Genomic DNA, 21,621 nt, shown 5'->3' with positions numbered 1-21,621 from the left:
AATATATTGCGAACATTTAGTGTTTTTTCTGGTTATAAATTGAACCTAACTAAAAGTGAGTGCTTCCCAATAAATGCCTTGGCCCGGTCTCTTCAGGACTCAGATTTACCCTTCTGTATGTCCTTAGACTTAGACTTAGACAAAACTTTATTTATCCCCAAAGGGCAATTAGAAGGGTGAAGAGCGGTACATTAAAAGAGCAAGAAAATAAAATCACAAAAGAATATAATTACAAAAAAGGGTGGGCAAAAAAAAAACAAAAAACCAAAAAAAAACAGCGTATTATGTACAATATACAATGGCAGGTGTAGGTATCATGCCGCCATCTTGTGTCAGAACTACAATTCCCAGTCCACTTCCGTGTGACCTACGTCACGCGTGGGCGGGATCATCTACGTCATCATACAAGGAAACATAAAACAATGGGACAACGCTTCCATCTTGCTCTCTCACGTCTGGCTTCCGATGGATCTGGATGTATAAAGAGGCGCTCTCCACCCCAAAAAGACGTCTTCTTTCTTGCAAGATCCATCACTCAGCGCGATCTTCTTACCCTTGGCAAAGGTAAACTCTAGAGTCGCGCGATCTTTAAACTCAACCTGAGTTACAACCGGTTTACTTGCATTAGAAGTGGCGTCACGACTGCAGCCCAGGCAGTTAAAAGTTGAGAAGCGATTGAATCCTTTTTAACTCAAAAGCGCTGTGCATCTCATTCTGATCAGAGACTTTTCCTCACGAACGCTGAGGTTCGGACCAAGAATCCTCTGCTTTCCACGGGAACCACCCAAGTGCTCCGCTGGACCCGAAAGTTTCTACGCCTCCATCACGAGCAGCTCACGTGCTCCCACGGCGAGGCCCGAGACTAAACCGGCGAATAGTTCTTCATATCTTGCTAAAGGCAGGATTAAGTAAGATTTTGGCATTTGGGCATAATTAGAATAGTCTTAGGAATTTGCTTTTATTTGAAATGGTGTGAATTTAAACCCAGGTTTATTCATTACACTGTTAGACACGCAGCGTGTTGATTTATTTTGGTTCTATGTTCTCTCAGTTGTTTAATAGATAGGCTGCGCATGCTTCTCTCTCTCTCATTCTTACTAACATTATAATTTCATTATTATACATCTTGATCTCATTAAGATTTCAGTGGATTCAGTATGGTTATGAGCTAGTGGGTTAGCTACAGCTCCCCTTTTGTCTGCTTAGCAACACAAAGCTAATCAAGGCCTACCATGTGCTCAGCAGGCCATCAGGCCTGATAAACCACACCTCAGCTAGAAATCCACAAGCCAGCTTTTAGTTAGCTACGGCTAATACCCTTGTCTTTAGCAACACGTGCTCAGTAGGCCTCACCAGGCCTAACAGACACACTTTAGCTAGGCCATAGGGCCTTTAGCAAACACACACTAGCAACACAAGGCTAATCTAGGCCTCCACCACGTGTAGTTAGCTACACGAGGCTAAACACATGGTCAAGTCCTACACACACACACACTGTTTTAGCTAGCCACAAGCTAGGCCATACACACACACCACACATGTATATACACCTCACTGCTTGTATATATTGATTATCCATTTTTTTTAATCTTTGTATAATAAATTCATTTATTATCAAAGCTGTGTGTATTCATCTTGTTGGTGAACAACATCTGAAGTCCCCAATCTTCTCAAAGAATTCAAAAAGGGTGCGTATGTTATGTAATATGGTAAGTGATCGTAATAATTTGGAAATATACCATAATTTAGCTGTTTGGTAATTTATTATTAAGCACCAGGATTAATGGTATGATTCACTAAATGATTCATTGAATGATTCACCAAATGATTCACTAAACGATTCATTGAACGATTCACTAAATGATTCACTGAATGAGACTGATTCTATGGTATGAGTCAAATTAAACGATTCAATGGGATTGATTCATTTTAATTATTGACCTTCAAAATTTAATGAGACTGATTTAACGAGATTGATCACTTAATTTCAATAATTAACTGATTGCACCCACCGTTAAATTGGTGCCCCGTGTGAGGAAGATTGGTTTGTTGACTTCTGGAATGTTGTTCAACAACAAATAAACTCAGTTGATTCAGCAACTGCCAAGGTATAACACAGGTGACTAATGGTGAATCATTAACAGTGTGTTAATCACAGAACTGAAATTCAGCTGTCAACCACAGTTAGCTGATAAACTGGTTTAATTGATTAGTACATTAGAGTAATATCTAATCTGAGTACTTAATATTATTAATAACAATCATTATTGTTAACTAATATTATTAATTGAGCTAATTAATGAGTGAAACATTAATGAAAGAACAAAGTAGCTAAGAAACCACAAATCAATTATTTAGCAACTTGGATTAAATTAAATTCTAACCTAATCAACACAGTATTAATTTCCTTTAAGTTAATACATTTTGAACAAAATGTCGAATCCCCAATCAAGTGAGTCAGAAGGGCCCCTCCTCTCTCTTTTCGACGTTGTAGGCGATTTAGGCCAAGTCCCGGAGGATAGGAGAAATTACTTCTGTGATCTGGACCAAAAGGCTCGCTTTGATGAAATACACATAGCCGTTAGGGAACTTAAAGAGCGTACTATGACTCTCCCCGAAGGGCTATCCAAATTGTTCATGATCTACTATAAGGAAATGGAACATGTGTGTATGACCCTCGAACAAGAGAAACAAACACTAAAACGACAACTGGCCGAAGCTCAAAGGAGAGCAGAAAGCACGGAGAGTAGCCTCGTGGGCCTGAGAGCCACACAAGATGAACTAAAGTGCGAAATAGAATGCCTCAGAGAAGAAGTGACGCAAGCACGTCGCTCAGATGAGGGATCGGCCAAACCCTCCCAAGAACAGAGTTCCGCTCTGGAGGAGGAAGAACCTGAGCTTAGAACGGTAGATCAGACACCGCACTCAAGCTCAACTCGCGTGAAAGCCGCGCGATCGCCATCTCGTGGCGCTGGGAGTTTTTACTTTACTCCCCACTACACCCCCTCGCGCTTCAATATCGCTGCAGCCTCTAGCACGCGGAAAACGCCGCGCTACGTACCCTCAGACTCCTCTGACGGAGAGGCCGCCTACAAACCGAAACGCAGACATAGGCGATATGAGAGCAGCTCAAATAGCGAAGACAGCGAGGACCCCTACGGGTCAAAATCAAAACGCCTTGTCGCAGAACGCAAAACTAGGATCCGCCAAATCGACATCCTTGCGAAAGACATAGAGCGTTTTGAGCCAGAAAATCATAGACACCGAAGCATTAATGATTATTTCCGGGAAATCGAACGTAGCCTCCTGGACCTGCCAGAGGCTACGTCGCATGAAAAGGCCAGACTAGTCTGGAAAACTTTAGGTAGCAGCGTACGAGCATTCGTTGAGACCCTACCACAGTCAGTTCTCGACAACTACAAGAAAATACGTGAGTACTTGAAAGAGGAATACTCGTTGTACGAGGACGAGACTGCTGCGACGATGGGTGCCATTCTAATCAGACAGAAACAAAGCGAACACCCTCGCGAGTACTACCGTCGGCTCCGCGCGGCGTACTTTCAGGGCAGAAGCGAGCCCGGGCTAGAGGAAGATCGCAACTTCAAGTCCCTCTTCCTCCATAACCTTCACCCGCGCATCCGTAACCAAGTAACACTCGCGTGTCGCCAGCGCCCCCATACTATGAGAGAAATGCGTCGCACCGCACAACTAACGTGGGAGACGTTCGTCCGACCCACAGACCACCACGAGGATGATCCCAGAGTCCTCCGCCTATATGAGCAGGAAGGTCAGTCCTTAGGCCTAGAAGGGGGTGAAGCCCCAAACCGCGGACCCCCTTGGGCGAACCCAAACCCCGGCCACCAGACGTCGAGTCAACCCAAAGGTAACTGGAAAGGCCGACAAGCTGGAGCCAAGGGGGAACAGGGCCCCAACGCCCACGGGCAAGGTAACCGCGAATCTGGCAGTCACGGCCCTAAATCTCAGAATAGCGGACAGTCAGGGCCCCATCGCAACTCCTCTCGAAGGGAGCAGAGCCCTAAGTCAGCTACCGCTAAACAAGCCAACCAAGAGCCGCTTGGGATGGCAGAACTGAGGGCCGAACTAGCACAGATTAAACAAGCCAACCAAGAGCCGCTTGGGATGGCAGAAATGAGGGCCGAACTAGCACAGATTAGACAACTGCTGAGCGATGAGAAAGGGAAGGGTAAGCCGAGCAGAGTCAGGGACAAACCATCAGCTTGACTAGGCCGGGACCCATCCCCACCACCACCGCATGTCTACCTCGTGGGGTGGGGAAAAGACCCCTGCCCAATAGGCAGCGATGAGTTGAAACCACTCCCTCCAGTAGTGAAGCCTGACCCGCAGGATGCACCCCTGACGCAGTTTCTTGGAGATTTGGTTAGGAAAGGCAAAGCCAAGCGTATCTATACCCCAGTGGTGGTAGAAGGCAACGTTTCCCTCCAAGCTCTCTTGGATACCGGGTCAGAAATCACCCTGATGTGTTCCAAAGTCTTCGCAGAGGTTTCAGACACACGGCTCTCACAAGGCGACCCAATCCCAACCAAGCCCTGCAACATAAACGTAGTCAGCTTCACACAAAACAAAACCCCACAGTCGTTGGATCCCACAAAATATGCACAAACCCGTTGCGACGAGATTAGTGCGAACACTGATCAACCAAGCGCCACGCGAGATCAAATTTCTGATGAACTTCAGTTCATGTCTTTGCACACCGAGTCCGGTGTCGAAACACCCGACATCGCGATTCCCCCTAGTGGCCACAACTCTTTCAAAAATCTCCCTCTATCCATCAACTCAGACACAGACACCCATTTCACTGCTGGTGTAATGGCTGCGCTGTGGAACATGTTAGGCGTCGAGGTGAAATTCCATATCGCGTACCACCCTCAATTCTCTGGTCAGGCTTGTGAGGGAATTTTTAATGGATGAACATTATTATTCTCTGTGTTTCTGTGTGTTGAGCTCAAGTGGCCTATACTGAGAAAGATGTTTTTTCCTATGTTGTAATCGCTTTTCTGTGGCCTTGGTGGTAATGAGCAGGGTGCTTGAGTTCATCCTAGCTTGCATCTTCTCATGATGTAACCACCTTTCCTGACCTTGGTGGTGATAAGCAGGGTGCCTGAGTTCTCATAACTACGCATCCACCCGCACGCCAGGTGCACGCTCTAACAAAGCTTCATAGAAAATCTTGAGCCAATCACGTGAAGACACAAGCAGTGAGCGAATGCTTTCAGAGTATAATAGATAACATTCCTAAAACACAACTCAGAGTGCGCGTACTCTCGGCATCATCAGAAGTGGTGTCTTCTTCTATTCTTCTCTTTCCTTTCCTATTTTATATATCTTTTATATGATCTACTATAATAAATGACTGAAAAGACAACTGTTAGCGTTCTGAAGTGTTTATTAGAAATTTCCATTACAATTTGGCGTCCCCTGGGTGGGCCCTATGCGTCTGATCCTCGGACGACGGAACACTCCCAAGGCTACGGTGCGGAGCTGAGAACTCGGACGAGAGACCAGGCCATCAGGGCTCACCGAACCAGTAAGTGATAACTTTGCATTCTTGTGTAAAGAAATTAGTGGAAACAGTATTTAAAGAATGATACAAGAAATGGACAGAGATTTGTCCTAGTATTTAAAGAATGATATAAGAGATGGACAAAGATTGTCCCAGTCAAGGAAGACTGATATAAGAGACGGACAGAAGTTTGTCCGAGCCCAGGAGGACTGCTAAACTGTGGTACCATCAATATGTTTGCAGACAACGGATAAAACACAATTTTGAGACAATAAACTGCGAGTAGTTTATTGGGTTGTGTTAGAGAATTATCCGCCTAAGTGACGACTGGGTAATCGCTCGCCTACTTGAGGAGGGGAAGTACGGGTGCGTGTTTCGACGGATTCACGTTCAGCAATTCGTGGGAATTGAATCTTGCTCCCTTTGTTCTGTGTGAACAACTGGCCCGTCTGGGGAACGGGATAGAGAGGTTCGATCGCGAAAACGCAAAGACACACCGGTGTGCACGCAAAATATTGATGAATCAACAGAGTACTGTCCTCCTCCAAATTCTGAAACAGAGAAACAGCTTTTGTACACATGCGCGAGTTGTCTTTGAGGTTGTTGTGCTAAATGATACCTACTTTGGTTTAAGGCAAATGTCAGATAAATTGTTTACTAATAAGAACACACCTAAAAGATTATTGTGTTGCATTTTTGGACATAGTCCAACTTGCTCTTCTTGTGATTCTGAGAAAAAAAAAACTCAGCCATTGTTGTCATAACCTATTGATATAACAGTGTACAATGAGGAACAGAAACAGTAAGTTAGGGAAAGAAAAGAAAAAGCAAGTAAGTGTGAAGCTACATGTGCTATAATAAGAATTGGCTGTTCCTATGACAGCCCAAACATCCAGTTTATGAAATCCTCGTATGGCGAGGATTATTTGGCACAGTTTGATATATGGGTAAAGGACTTAGGATTCCCTGAAAAGGGCAGTTTTAGTCCCAGGCAGATAGGACAGTTAGAAGAAAGTTGAAACAGAAGGAAAAAGAAGAGTCTGCAGATAATGTTAAGTTCTTAGGGGACTGGAGGGCGTTTTCTGCATGGAAAGAAGAAACACTTAAGAGAGAGTACAAAAGAGAGAAACGACAGGCAGGGCTCTCACCCTCTTCTCAGTGTTTGAAATTTCAGATGGACCCTGACCTGGAGTCTGCCCCACCACCCCGACACACACTGCCTCCTCAGCAAGGCGGAGCATCATTCCCACAAGCGCCTCACCCACAGAGAAGGGGAGAAGTTGAGACGAAGGAAAAAACTGAGCCTCTGGAATCTCCCCCAGCCTACCAGCTGCCTCCAGCATCAGCACCTCCCCTCGCTTCTCCATCACACATGAGATCCGGTCTTACATATGGCGATGGAAAAGATACTCTCCTGGACCTGACCACGTGCTCACCAGTGGGTCCACAAGGCTGTAACCTAAAGTGTGAAGTTCTTCATCTTCCAATGGTGGAAGTGGCTGGAGCTGATGGCGTGCTTTTAGTCCACAGACCCTGGATGACAGCTGATATCAAGGAAAGCATGGCTTCTCTTCCCAATGTGAGAGAGGTAGGAGGAAAGAGATTTGGTAACGAACTGTTGATATTTTGCAGAAAATTCCGACCGACCACCCATGAACTTCGCTGCCTAATCATGACCAAGATGGGTATAGATTGGAACAAAGTTTCCAAAGAGTGGCCGGAAGCTGACCAGCGAATGACTACACCAGACTGGAGCACGGCTGGCAATAGTGAGTATAGAGATACCATCACTGCTCTCTGTGCTCGTCTGGATAGTGCTTTTCCTTTGAACATAGACATGACTAAGATCAGTATGTGTAAGCAAGAAGATGGAGAAGTGGTGTCAGCATTTCTCACCCGTCTCACCGCCACGCACGAGAAAACAGTGGCCTGACCAGACCCGTGAACCTGGCTGCAGTGGAGGGCACTCCTGAGCCTCACCAAGATCGAGCAGTACGCTGTGCATGCAGAAAAGCTGCTGAAAGAGAAGGAGAAGACAAAGTCGACACAAAGAGACCAAGATCTACACGCTGCCACTCTCACTCTTTCCAGACTGTTCAGCCTGGAGAAAAAGGAACAAGAGGAGGAAGAGGTTGAAGTAAGGGCAGAGACAGGACAACCTGGAGTGACTCGTCCTGGATAAAAGGTGCAACCTGCTACAACTGCAATCAAAAGGGACACATTGCTCGAAATTGTCTCCACAGTAACAGGCAGAAGCCCCGTGAGGAGTACAGCAAAGCAGACTGATGGGCAGACTCCGGGAACGGGCCCCACACAGAGAACAGGGGAGGTAACAAACACACACACCTGATGATACACATACACATAGACAGGAGCATTCACATAACGTTAAACACATTAGTAGCAGCACCTGCATGCAACAGCAAGACTACACAGAAATGCCCGATACACCAGTCCAGATAGATACACCTGAAGTTGCATTAAGTTTGTTAAAATACACAACTACTCCCTTTTCTAAACTCCCTTGTATGCCCCTCACTGTGTGTGGGCATGTGTTAGCCTTTCTAGTAGATTCTGGAGCAGCACACTCAGTGATACAACATGGGGTACTTCCAGTAGACCCACCGCTCAGCTCAAATTCTATTCAGACGATGGGCATCTCAGGACGACCTGTAACCGAAACTTTCTCAGTCAACCTCCCATGTAAAAGCGAGGGAGGAATAGTTACGTCCCACTCATTCCTCATCTCACATACATGTCCAGTAAATTTGTTAGCACGTGATTTAATGTGCAAATTAGAAGTAAATCTCACATCCACTCCAGATGGACTAACTATTGAAGTAAGTGAAATGTGCGGTGTGCAGTATGGGTTTGGAAGCCCCCTGTATGTGTATGTCTGGCAGCTCTGCTCAGATCAGTTCACACAAACTCCAAAACACCTTGTACAGCTCGCATACTTGAACACCTCATCAGTTGACACAGATTATATGAAAGAGGAAGATTTGCATTGTACAGCACATGTTCACCAAGGTCAAGATGTAGAGTTTGAAAAGACTTGGTTTGCAGACCCCCATGCACGTGAAAGATTGACCCTCAAACTATGTATTGGTCTAAACATTATTGCGCTGTGCAGGTCCATTTTACTCGTTGTCCAAACAGCTGCATCAATGCTCATCGCAGTGTTCTCAAACATGTTATAAGCAGCCTCAGAACAGAGGACTATGAGGTTGACTGCTGCCAACATGATTTCTTAGACATCATTAATTCTATTCCCCATGTCTCATTAGCAAGGCCACGAGCCACCCATTGGAAAGACGTGGGGAAGTGGGTCAGGAAGTGTGCAGTCGATGGCAATGAATGGTCCCAAACAGAGGACCCTAGTGTGTTGTTTTGTCAAAGGCTTGGGGTCTACAAACAGTAATGCTATGTGTGTGCATGTTAAGCACAGCGTAATACTAGCCACTGATGACCAGGGTCCTGGGGACCCCAGCCATAGTGGCCTGTTTGTCTCTGTTTCCACAGGCATAACTCCAGCAGAGGTGCACCCCAAATTGGCGGGAGTTCCAAATTCCGTTTGGGCAAAGGGTAAACGTGATGTGGGCCTAATAAAGAATGCTGAACCAGTGGTGATCACCCCCAAATCAGATTTCAGTCCTAAACAGACCCAGTACCCACTCAAACCAGAAGCAACTGCAGGTATAAAACCGGTCTTTGATTCGTTGCTGAAGGCAGATGTAATTGTCCCTTGCCAGGACTCTCCAGTGCGCACTCCTATTTTTCCAGTTAAGAAGGAAGAAAACCGTCCCAGCCCGATGAGTGGAGGTTTGTCCAAGATCTGCAAGCAGTCAATGCTGCGGCTGTCCCGCACACGCCTGACGTCCCTAAAGAGCGCTCTGCAGACCACACCCACTCTGGGATTGCCTGACCCCAATAAACCATTTGTTCAAACTGTCGATGAAAAGAAGGGTTTTATGACCTCTGTTCTTTTGCAGAAACACGGGGATAGATTGAGACCTGTAGCCTACTTCTCCAGCAGGCTGGATCCAGTGGCGACTGGATTTCCTGTTTGCCTGCATGCAGTTGCTGCAGCTGAAAAGGCGGTAACTGCCTCCAGAAATATTGTGGGGTATTCTAACCTCACCCTTTTGGTCCCACATGCTGTCTCCCTGCTTCTGTTGGAGAAAAAGACGTCACATTTGTCAGCACAGAGATGGTTGAAGTATAACACAGTCATACTTGATATGCCTAACATCACTGTGAAACGTTGTACTGTTCTGAATCCTGCCTCTCTTCTCCCTACAGAGGACGATGGAGAGCCACATGACTGTGTTGCTCTCACTAATGATTTTTGTTCCCCCAGGGCAGACTTAAAGAGCGACCCTTTGGAAAATCCAGACATGATCCTCTATGTGGATGGTTCAGCCTCCAGAGACCCAGAGATGGGAAAGAACAAAGTAGGTTTTGCCATAGTCTCAGATCACGAGGTCCTCAAGGCGTCGTGTCTGCCCTCAAACCTGTCAGCACAGGCCACAGAGCTCTGTGCCCTCATTGAGGCATGCAAATTGGTGGCAGGGCAATCTGTCAATATTTTTACAGACAGTAGGTATGCATTTGGCGTTGTGCACTATTTTGGCACCATTTGGAAACATAGAAATTTTCTCACTAGCACAGGATCTCCCATTGCACATCATAAACTGGTCTCTGAGTTGTTGGATGCTGTTCTACTCCCTAGAGCTATTGCTGTGTGTAAGTGTGCTGCCCATACTAACAATACTGATCTTGTGTCTCAAGGGAATGCCAGGGCGGACGTGGCAGCTAAGTGTGCAGCCTCAGCTTCCAGTTCACCCTCTAACCTTGCCTTTCCTCAGGCTTCTACCCCTTGTTTACAGCTAGCGGACCTTCAGAGCACTGCCATCCAGGACGAGAGACGAGTCTGGAAATAGGCAGGCTGTATCCTTGCAAACTTGGTCTGGGTTTGTCCCTCGGGCTGTCCCTGTCTACCAAAATACATGTTCCCTTTCTATTCAAAATTGGCACATGGGCTCACCCATGTGTCAAAAGGGGGGATGGTAGCAGAAGTAACAAAGAGATGGTTCACAGAGGGGTTTTCAAATTATGCTGCGAAATTTTGCAAGCAATGCTTGATATGTGCACAACATAATGCAGGTCAAGGTATCAGACTAACTCAAGCAGCACACCCAATACCAGACAAACCATTTGATCACCTCCAAATGGACTTTATTGAACTGACACCTAGTGAAGGGAAAAGGTACTGCCTGGTAATAGTTGACATGTTTTCAAAATGGGTAGAAGTATTCCCCACAGCTAAACAAGACTCAGAGGCGGTAGTCAAAGCACTCCTGAGAGATGTAATTCCTAGGTGGGGTATACCTAGCAAAATCTCAAGTGACAGTGGAACACCATTTGTTAATGCAGCCCTAAAGAAAATAGGAGCATTCCTAGGGATAGACCTGAAACAACATTGTGCCCATCATCCTGCCAGTGCAGGAGCAGTAGAGAGGGAAAATGGGTCCCTTAAAAATAAACTAAGCAAAGCTTGTGCAGAAACAGGGCTAGGATGGACAAAGGTCCTCCCTGTAGTACTCACACAAATGAGGATGCAAACTAGGCCTAAACATGGGTTAAGCCCATTCGAAATTCTGTTTGGACGAGTACCCAACACGGGGATAGGGCTAGCTCAAGGAACACTGCCGGACACCACACTGTGTGATGATGCAGTGTTGAATTACTGTGCAATGTTGTCCTCTGCTTTGAAATCTATCCACAAACAGGTAAAAGAAGCACTTCCCAAACCCGCTGAGGGACCTCTGCACGATCTACAACCAGGGGATTGGATCGTGGTAAAGGACTTCCGACGAACCAAGTGGAACAAGCCACGGTGGAACGGCCCATTCCAGGTCCTGCTCACGACCCCAACGGCAGTGAAAGTCACAGGCAGAGTGATGTGGATCCATGCTAGCCACTGCAGGAGGGTTCCTGAACCGGCTGAGCAGGAGGAAAAGGAAGGCCTAAGTGACCAGACGCTGACTAAAGCTCGTGAGGAAGAAAGGCATCACTGCATGGAACAGTGCGAGTATCACATCAATCACGTACGCACCCTCAATAGGGAAGAGTATTTCAGTGTCTAGCCGATAGACAAGTCTTAGGGTTTTGAGTTTCCTCCAAGTCCCGGTGAGGTGGGACGAGGGCTGATAGGGCGTGCCCGCCCTCTGAGCACCAATACACGTCAAGAAGGGCAAGGGTTAACTCGGTAACATCATTGAGGCACTGAACAAGATGCGCAAGGTTGCTGAACAATCATAAGCAGATGAACATGGAGGAGTTGAAGACAGCTGATTGTGTTGGTTCAGTGGATGGAAGACTCTGATTCTATCCACCATACTGGTCCTGGGCTTAGCGATTGTGATGCTATGTTTGCTCCCTGTTTTCTGTCAATGTTGTATGTCTGTGTTTCAGAGGCAGCTGACAAATATTGGTTACCAGATGGTGAAAATAGACTCAGACGACTTGCCTGACTGGCCTCCAAACTCACACGAAGACTATAACCCACCGTTCGATGACATCAGCACAGTTGACATGAAACTAGTCCTGACTTAAAACACTTTCATTATGATTGTTTCCTGTTCTATTATTCCTGATCTATGTATATGGCTTGCTAGCATTTATTTAAGATGTCTGTCTTATAAAAACAGCCTTAGCATTATCCCTGTACACTCAATGACGTGTTAAGTTGAATCTCTCTGAGAACTCTTATCACTGAAACTGTGTACAGTTCTTTTCTTTCCTTTTAGTAATTTATCCTATAGGATAAAAAGGGGGGAATGTGAGGGAATTTTTAATGGATGAACATTATTATTCTCTGTGTTTCTGTGTGTTGAGCTCAAGTGGCCTATACTGAGAAAGATGTTTTTTCCTATGTTGTAATCGCTTTTCTGTGGCCTTGGTGGTAATGAGCAGGGTGCTTGAGTTCATCCTAGCTTGCATCTTCTCATGATGTAACCACCTTTCCTGACCTTGGTGGTGATAAGCAGGGTGCCTGAGTTCTCATAACTACGCATCCACCCGCACGCCAGGTGCACGCTCTAACAAAGCTTCATAGAAAATCTTGAGCCAATCACGTGAAGACACAAGCAGTGAGCGAATGCTTTCAGAGTATAATAGATAACATTCCTAAAACACAACTCAGAGTGCGCGTACTCTCGGCATCATCAGAAGTGGTGTCTTCTTCTATTCTTCTCTTTCCTTTCCTATTTTATATATCTTTTATATGATCTACTATAATAAATGACTGAAAAGACAACTGTTAGCGTTCTGAAGTGTTTATTAGAAATTTCCATTACAGGCTGAACGAGCCATTCAAACCATTGTGAGCATGCTGCGAGAGTATATCACAAACCATGGTCAAATTTGGGACGTGAAACTTCCCTTGGTGCTAAGGGCCATCCGGTCCACCCCTCATTGTGCCACTGAAGTCACACCCTTTGGGATGATGACTGGGCGAGAGTCGGTTCTTCCCCCGCATCTCCTATACAAACCAGAGGCCATGAGTGTCGCGATTGCATACACTGCACATCAATATGTCGCCGACCTACAACGCCACCTACAGTCAACCTTTACAGGTGCCCAAAAGAATCTCGATTCGAGAGTAGAAGGACACAAAGCCTACTACGCCCGAATCTCAGAGAAGTTCCTACCACCCTGGTCGAGACCTTTCGATCGTGGGAAAACCATTCCCCGTCGCGTATCACATTAGGACATCTAGGCCTAATCAAACGCTTTCATATCGATTTCCATGATAATCGAATCAAACCTTTTGAACAGTCCTCACTCCAAAAGGGGGTGGACGATAGCTAGGCCCATCATGTCCACCTAGCTTGTACGCATCACTCAACCATAAGCGTACACTAACATTCCCGGTCAGACTTCACCAACCCAATGAAGTAATAACCCTTCAGTATAACATGGTAGATAAAATACTAAAATCCGCTATTATTACTAGTGTGTATTCATCGCAAATACACCTGGCATATAGTCTTGGAAGTGCTATCCTCACTCTTGTGAATCCACAAAACTTAGAGATGTGCACCTTCACGAAAGACATCCACTGGGTCTGCCCAGGCAACCCATACATAACACTACACACCTAGCTAGATAAGATGGTCTGTGTCCCCGACAGCTAGCCGCAGTAGCGCACGCTTTCTAGCCAGACCACCCACTGCTATCACCTTCCCAGAAGATTAGGTTTGCCAACCCAAACACTAATACTTCTTTCCTTCCTTCATTTCTTCTCTTTTCTTGTTTTTTTTTATGCATAAGAAATTAAACACTACATGTTTCATGTTCCATGTTTAATTTTTTTGATGTGGTTTTGATCTAGTTAGTTAGATAGTGAATATATGCCCAAAATGCCCATAGTGATATGCCCAAAATGCCTCTGTCTCCAACTGTCTTACTGGAACTCACAAGTTTACACAGTCTTCGCAGGACACCATGAACTGCACAGGACAAGTCTACCTCAAGGACTATGGACACGGCGATGATACGATACGGTGCTCTCAGTGCTACGACTCCGTCATACCCCTGAGACCAAAAGGGGGACTGTAGGTATCATGCCGCCATCTTGTGTCAGAACTACAATTCCCAGTCCACTTCCGTGTGACCTACGTCACGCGTGGGCGGGATCATCTACGTCATCATACAAGGAAACATAAAACAATGGGACAACGCTTCCATCTTGCTCTCTCACGTCTGGCTTCCGATGAATCTGGATGTATAAAGAGGCGCGCTCTCCACCCCAAAAAGACGTCTTCTTTCTTGCAAGATCCATCACTCAGCGCGATCTTCTTACCCTTGGCAAAGGTAAACTCTAGAGTCGCGCGATCTTTAAACTCAACCTGAGTTACAACCGGTTTACTTGCATTAGAAGTGACGTCACGACTGCAGCCCAGGCAGTTAAAAGTTGAGAAGCGATTGAATCCTTTTTAACTCAAAAGCGCTGTGCATCTCATTCTGATCAGAGACTTTTCCTCACGAACGCTGAGGTTCGGACCAAGAATCCTCTGCTTTCCACGGGAACCACCCAAGTGCTCCGCTGGACCCGAAAGTTTCTACGCCTCCATCACGAGCAGCTCACGTGCTCCCACGGCGAGGCCCGAGACTACACCGGCGAATAGTTCTTCATATCTTGCTAAAGGCAGGATTAAGTAAGATTTTGGCATTTGGGCATAATTAGGATAGTCTTAGGAATTTGCTTTTATTTGAAATGGTGTGAATTTAAACCCAGGTTTATTCATTACACTGTTAGACACGCAGCGTGTTGATTTATTTTGGTTCTATGTTCTCTCAATTGTTTAATAGATAGGCTGCGCATGCTTCTCTCTCTCTCATTCTTACTAACATTATAATTTCATTATTATACATCTTGATCTCATTAAGATTTCAGTGGATTCAGTATGGTTATGAGCTAGTGGGTTAGCTACAGCTCCCCTTTTGTCTGCTTAGCAACACAAAGCTAATCAAGGCCTACCATGTGCTCAGCAGGCCATCAGGCCTGATAAACCACACCTCAGCTAGAAATCCACAAGCCAGCTTTTAGTTAGCTACGGCTAATACCCTTGTCTTTAGCAACACGTGCTCAGTAGGCCTCACCAGGCCTAACAGACACACTTTAGCTAGGCCATAGGGCCTTTAGCAAACACACACTAGCAACACAAGGCTAATCTAGGCCTCCACCACGTGTAGTTAGCTACACGAGGCTAAACACATGGTCAAGTCCTACACACACACACACTGTTTTAGCTAGCCACAAGCTAGGCCATACACACACACCACACATGTATATACACCTCACTGCTTGTATATATTGATTATCCATTTTTTTTAATCTTTGTATAATAAATTCATTTATTATCAAAGCTGTGTGTATTCATCTTGTTGGTGAACAACATCTGAAGTCCCCAATCTTCTCAAAGAATTCAAAAAGGGTGCGTATGTTATGTAATATGGTAAGTGATCGTAATAATTTGGAAATATACCATAATTTAGCTGTTTGGTAATTTATTATTAAGCACCAGGATTAATGGTATGATTCACTAAATGATTCATTGAATGATTCACCAAATGATTCACTAAACGATTCATTGAACGATTCACTAAATGATTCACTGAATGAGACTGATTCTATGGTATGAGTCAAATTAAACGATTCAATGGGATTGATTCATTTTAATTATTGACCTTCAAAATTTAATGAGACTGATTTAACGAGATTGATCACTTAATTTCAATAATTAACTGATTGCACCCACCGCAGGCCTGTTGCCAGTAACAAAGTAAAAAAAAAAAGGCAGCAGATAAAATATGGCAAATAAATAAAATGACGCGTGGATAAAATTAAAATGACAATATGATTAGAGTGACATTGTAGTTAAAGTGACAAGGTAATATTGTAATATTGCACATCAGGACATGTGATATTGCACTAGAGTATTGTACAGAAGACTTAAGTTATTGTAACTGTCTTAGACTTCTTAGAGTTCAGGAGGAGAATAACACTTGGAACAAAGGTTGCTCTCCTCCTCTGGGTCTTACAGGCCGGACAGTGGAACCTGCAACCAGATTGCAGCTGCTCAAATGCCGGGAACAAAGCATGAGTCGAGTCCTTAAGAATTCGACAAGCCAGGCCGCTAGCCTGCTGCTCATACACCGTATTCAGGTGGCGAGCAGGAAATCCAATAATCTTAGAACACACCTTGACAATATTATGCAGGCAGTTCCTGTCCTGTACAGTAATGGAGTAATACCAACAGCATATAGAAAAAGCTAAAACACTTTCAATGAATGTATAATAGAATGTCAACAAGATGTTCTGACTGACAGAAAAAGAGTTCAGTTTCCTTAGTAGGTACATCCTCTGATGACACTTCCTTAGGATCCCTTCTGTGTTGGAAGAGAACCTCAGTTGGCAGTCCAGAATGGTTCCCAGGTATTTACATTCCTCAACTGTCTCAACCGGAAAACCGTGGACCATGGTGGTGACAGCCGCCGCCAGTTCCCTTTGGCTGCTGGAGAAGGTCGCCACCATCTCCTTAGTTTTACTAACATTCAACTCCAGGCAGGAAGAGTCACACCACTCTACGAACTGCTGAAGAGCGGGTCCATGATGGAGGGAAGGGCCAGACAGGAGGGACAAGAGAACTGTGTCATCAGCAAACTTAACCAGGTGACAGTTGGGGTACGTTGATCTGCACTCATCAGTGTACAGAATGAAAAGCAGCGGAGAAAGCACACAGCCTTGTGGGGAGCCAGTGGAGGTGGTGAGGAGATCAGACAGGTTATTGTTAATCCAGACACGCTGGGTTCAGTTGGTTAGAAAGTCCAGGATCCAGAGGATGAGCTGGCTGCTCATGTTGAAGTTCCGGTGGAGTCTCTCTGCCAGAATATTTGGTTGCAGGGTATTAAAGGCTGAGGAGAAATCTGCAAACAGGAGTCTGGCGGAGGTATTGGGAAGCTCCAGGTGTCTGTGGATAGTGTCGATGATGAAGGCTTTGGCATCGTTGACACCTTTATGGCTTTGATATGCAAATTGGAGCGGATCAAGTTGTGAATTGGTCAGAGTGAGAATGTATTGCCTGACAAACCTCTCCATAGCCTTCATCACCTGGGAGGAGAGGGCCACTGGGCACAGATCATTCAGGGCCATGGGGGGGCTTCTCTTGGGAATGGGGACAATTGTTGAGTGTTTCCAACATTTGGGGACAGTTCCTGTGTTGATGGAGGTCTGAAACAGTTTCTGGAAAACACTCCCTAACTGGTCCGCACAGTATCTAAGGACCCGGCCACTGACGTTATCGGCTCCAGGTGCACTGTTAACCTTAGACCTCTTAAGGGCCCTCACTACGTCAGTGGTGGGGAAAGAGATGCATAAGTCATCAGGTATGAGGTTGGATCTGATGTCCTCTAACTGGGTGGAGTTGTTGATCTCAAAAGAGATGGGTTTAAGTATTTAGGTATTCATTTAAGTCGTACATTTCCTGAGCTATACCATAAAAACTTTACTCCATTAGTAGATAGGTTAAAGTCTGATTTCCAGAGATGGAATGCCATTAACTTGTCGTTGGTTGGTAGGATTAACTGTATTAAAATGAATGTTCTCCGTAGATTTCTTTATCTTTTTCAGTGTCTTCCAATTTATTTGCCCAAATAATTTTTTCTGTCTATGGATAGGCATATAACAGCTTTTATTTGGGCTGGTAAAGCGCCTAGAATTCAAAAGAGAGTTCTTCAAAGACATCGCTCCAATGGAGGCTTGGGTTTGCCAAACTTAGAATTTTACTATTGGGCAGCAAACTGCCAGAAAATATTTTATTGGTGCCAGTCATCAGATATGGGCTGGTGTGAGTCTGAAAATAATTCTTGCCTTTCAACTTCACTCCCAGCCTTAGTGACTTCTAAAATCCCTCTGGCTAGTTCAACATATACTTCAAATCCAACGGTTATTAATACCTTGCGTATTTGGCAACAATTTAGAAAACATGTGGATCTACCTAATTTCTCCATTCAAGCCCCAATTTTGTCATAATCACTCATTTATTCCAGCTAGGATAGATGCCACTTTCCTGGAATGGAGTAGACAAGGCCTTGTCAGATTTAAAGATTTTTATAAGGAAGGTGTTTTTGCAAGTTTCAATGATATGCGTGAAACATTTAATCTCCCCCACTCAAATCATTTTAGATATCTACAGATTCGCCAATTTATTTGTAGTAATATGACTGATTTTCCAAATGAACCAGATCCATCTGTTTTGGAGGATATTTTGGATGTCTTCTAATTTAAAGGGGCTTATTTCTAGAATTTATAACATCATCACTTCCCATGGTGATAATACCCTGGATAAGATTAGAGCAAAGTGGGATGATGAACTTGGAGAAGCAATACCAGATAGCATATGGGAAGAAGCAGTACATAAGGTCAATGGGACATACTGTGCTTGTCTAAGTTTAATCCAGTTTAAAGTTTTACACAGGATGCATTTTTCTAAAGCTAAATTGGCAAAAATATTTTCAGGCATGGATGAAAATTGTAGTAGATGTCATAGGACTCCAGCAACGTTGACTCACATGTTTTGGTCATGCCCAAGTTTGGATCAGTTTTGGTCAGGAGTCTACAAAACGATATCTGAAATTATAGAAATAGAATATGACCCCAATATGTACACCTCAATTTTTGGAACAGTGTCAGGTGACCCTGTGAGACTTTCTGGGTACAAAGATGTATTAGCCTTTTCAACTTTGATTGCCAGACGGCAAATTCTTTTACATTGGAAATCCCCATACCCACCAAAAGTATCTGTATGGCTGACTGATCTTATGATGCATCTGAAATTAGAAAAGATTAAGTATGCACTTAGAGGGTCTGATGACCTTTTTTATGGTATCTGGAACCCTTTAATAACATATTTTGAAAAACTCAAGACCCTTCCTGAGTCTCTGTAATGACATGTAAAGCACCAAGATAGTCTGATGGCATAGGCCTAAGGAAGTCTGCAATATTGTTTTATGTACCAGTGGTATGGTTTGATATTACTGGATAATGTATTTATGTTTTTTTTTTGGGGGGGGTTGGTTTTTTTGTATAAAAATTGTACAAGTGACTTACTGTCTTTTGTTTGACTGGTGACATACTAAGACGCACAGGTTCTGATGGGGGTGGGGGGTGGGAGGTGGAAGGGTGGGCAGGGGGTTGTAGATTGGAAATGTAAGAGAAAAATTAATGTCTTTCATCTAAGTTTGTAACTTTGTTGTCTTTCATTAATTAAAAAAAAGAGTGTCCTCACCAGTTCCATCACAGTGTGGTATGGAAACTGCACTGCTCAGGACAGGAAGGCTCTCCAGCAGGTGATAAAGACTGCCCAGTCCATCTCTGGAACAGCCTTCCCATCACTACAGGACATTTACAACACCAGGGTCATCAGGAGGGCCCATAACATTATTAAGGACAACACACATGCGCAACACAGTCTCTTTACACTCCTGCCATCAGGGAGACACTACCGGAGTGTCAAATCAAGGACTACAAGACTCACAAACAGTTTCTATCCACAGGCTATCAGGCTCCTAAACAATATCCATCCATCCATCCATCCATCATCTGTAGCCGCTTATCCTGTCCTACAGAGTCGCAGGCAAGCTGGAGCCTATCCCAGCTGACTATGGGTGAGAGGCAGGGTACACCCTGGACAAGTCGCCAGGTCATCGCAGGGCTAACACATAGATACAGACAACCATTCACACTCACACCTACGGTCAATTTAGAGTCATCAATGGCCTCGGTGCATGCATCACTTCCTCGTTTGGTGTAAGGATGGTACGATATTTCCGGTCGGTATGTGGAAGTGCCAGTGTTATGGCTGAGTCCATGAAGTTCACAAGGTGCCTCTTGGAGTTACCGAAGTTTACTGTTAATGATGTGCGTCGTATCGTCAGAGCATCAAGTACAACACCACAGAGTAAACTTGAAAAGGGTTTCAAGTTCTACGTTTCGTCCTACCTCTGCAATTTTGAAGGTAAGTCACTGACGGTAATGTTAATTCTAGCTAGCCTGAGATGGAAGCCTAGTGATGTGACTGTTGTCTTTTGGACACAAACCAAACTGTCCTGGTTCAGTTTAACCATGTTACTAGAAATGCCTATTTTTTAACGTGTTTGTATTTCTGATGGAAGTATCAGGCAAAAATAAGGCTAACGAGATAACAGTGAGGGCCCACTGCTACAGATCTATGAAGAAAACAGATACGCCACACCAGCTGAGAGTAGGACTGGTTAAAATGACATGTTCAAAGTTCTGTTCAGTGTCACCTTCAAAGTTCTGTTGAACATGTTCAAAAGTTAGTTCAACCCTAGTTCTACCCTTTTTACCCTTGCTCTTATTTTGATAACCATAGGCAAAGATGTTGGTAGCCAAATGCAGCTGAGTAGCTGAGTGGGAATCATTAGCAGGCTATTTGGTCTATAGTAAACAAATGGGAGTCTGTTTTACAGTTCAAGCTATTATCATGTACCTCTATGGCTCAAAAGCAGAAAATAGTCCACCTCAGCTATTCTTCAAACTGCATGTTCTAACTTAAATCTCTCCTGTCATCTTAACTTCTTTATTAACATATGGCTCCAACTCTTATACGTATTAACATATTCTGATGACACTCTTCAAAAAGCAGTAGAAGCAAAACCTGCACTGTTCTGTTGTTGGTAGCACAAACAAAACAAAAATTGTAGGCCTGTTTCACTTCTATGTGTACAGTAAGTATTTCATCTGGAGTGAAAATGAAGTTCAAATTGAAAATATGTGTAGTTCATAGTTCTCAGAAACATGAGCTTGCTCAGTGAACTATTGGATTTGAACTTAGTTCATTCACAACACTGTACAAGAGAAAGGATAATTTTGTCCATTTACATGTCATGTTTAGTACATGTAGAAATGGGTCTGAAATACGGGAGAAACCCTGAAAAAAACAGGAGTGTTGGCAACTATGGACAGCACAGTGTGCACTTTCAATGGCTGCTGGATGTTTACAACCATCCTGACATTTTAGCGGAAATTACATCACGTTCCGGCGTGCACATAGGGTATTAGCCTAACCTGCATGCCTTTGGACTGTGGGGGGAACCGGAGCACCCGGAGGAAACCCACGCGGACATGGGGAGAACATGCAAACTCCACACAGAAAGGCCCCGTTGGCCACTGGCCTCTAACCCAGGACCTTCTTGCTGTGAGGCGACAGCGCTAACCACTACACCACCGTGCCACTCCTGAACAATACAACACACTAAATACTGCACTCCCCATTCTCCAGCATCCCCACTGCAGCTACCTGTTTACACAAAGCACAGAGTCACTTTACAGATTAACTCAGGTTTTTCTGGCACTTCTTTTACTTTTATTACTTCAGTTTTAGTTTTTACTTTAGGGTTTTGTTTTTTTAGTTTTTATTTAGTTTTACTACATTTACTACTTTATTACTTTTATTCCCTTTTTGTCATGTGTTGTTGAGTGTCTGTGT

At 44.4% G+C, this 21,621-nt stretch overlaps 1 protein-coding gene across 1 annotated transcript; it reads left to right on the top strand.

Annotated features, from left to right (window-relative positions):
* Positions 1-5,558: 5,558 nt before the first annotated feature.
* Positions 5,559-7,527, top strand: LOC132897854 (uncharacterized). The gene is made up of 2 exons (XM_060939095.1): positions 5,559-5,566; positions 6,717-7,527. The coding sequence occupies exon 2, from the start codon at positions 6,717-6,719 to the stop codon at positions 7,473-7,475; it is 759 nt and encodes a 252-aa protein (XP_060795078.1). The 5' UTR covers positions 5,559-5,566; the 3' UTR covers positions 7,476-7,527.
* Positions 7,528-21,621: the final 14,094 nt, after the last annotated feature.

The sequence above is a fragment of the Neoarius graeffei genome, chromosome 14 (genome assembly GCF_027579695.1).
Source record: "Neoarius graeffei isolate fNeoGra1 chromosome 14, fNeoGra1.pri, whole genome shotgun sequence".
NCBI lineage: Eukaryota > Metazoa > Chordata > Actinopteri > Siluriformes > Ariidae > Neoarius > Neoarius graeffei.
This window is presented reverse-complemented; position numbering and strand designations above follow the sequence as displayed.

What these genes read in the sequence shown, in the direction of transcription:
- LOC132897854 (XM_060939095.1), top strand. Translation starts at nt 6,717, where the DNA reads ATGGACCCTGACCTGGAGTCTGCCCCACCACCCCGACACACACTGCCT.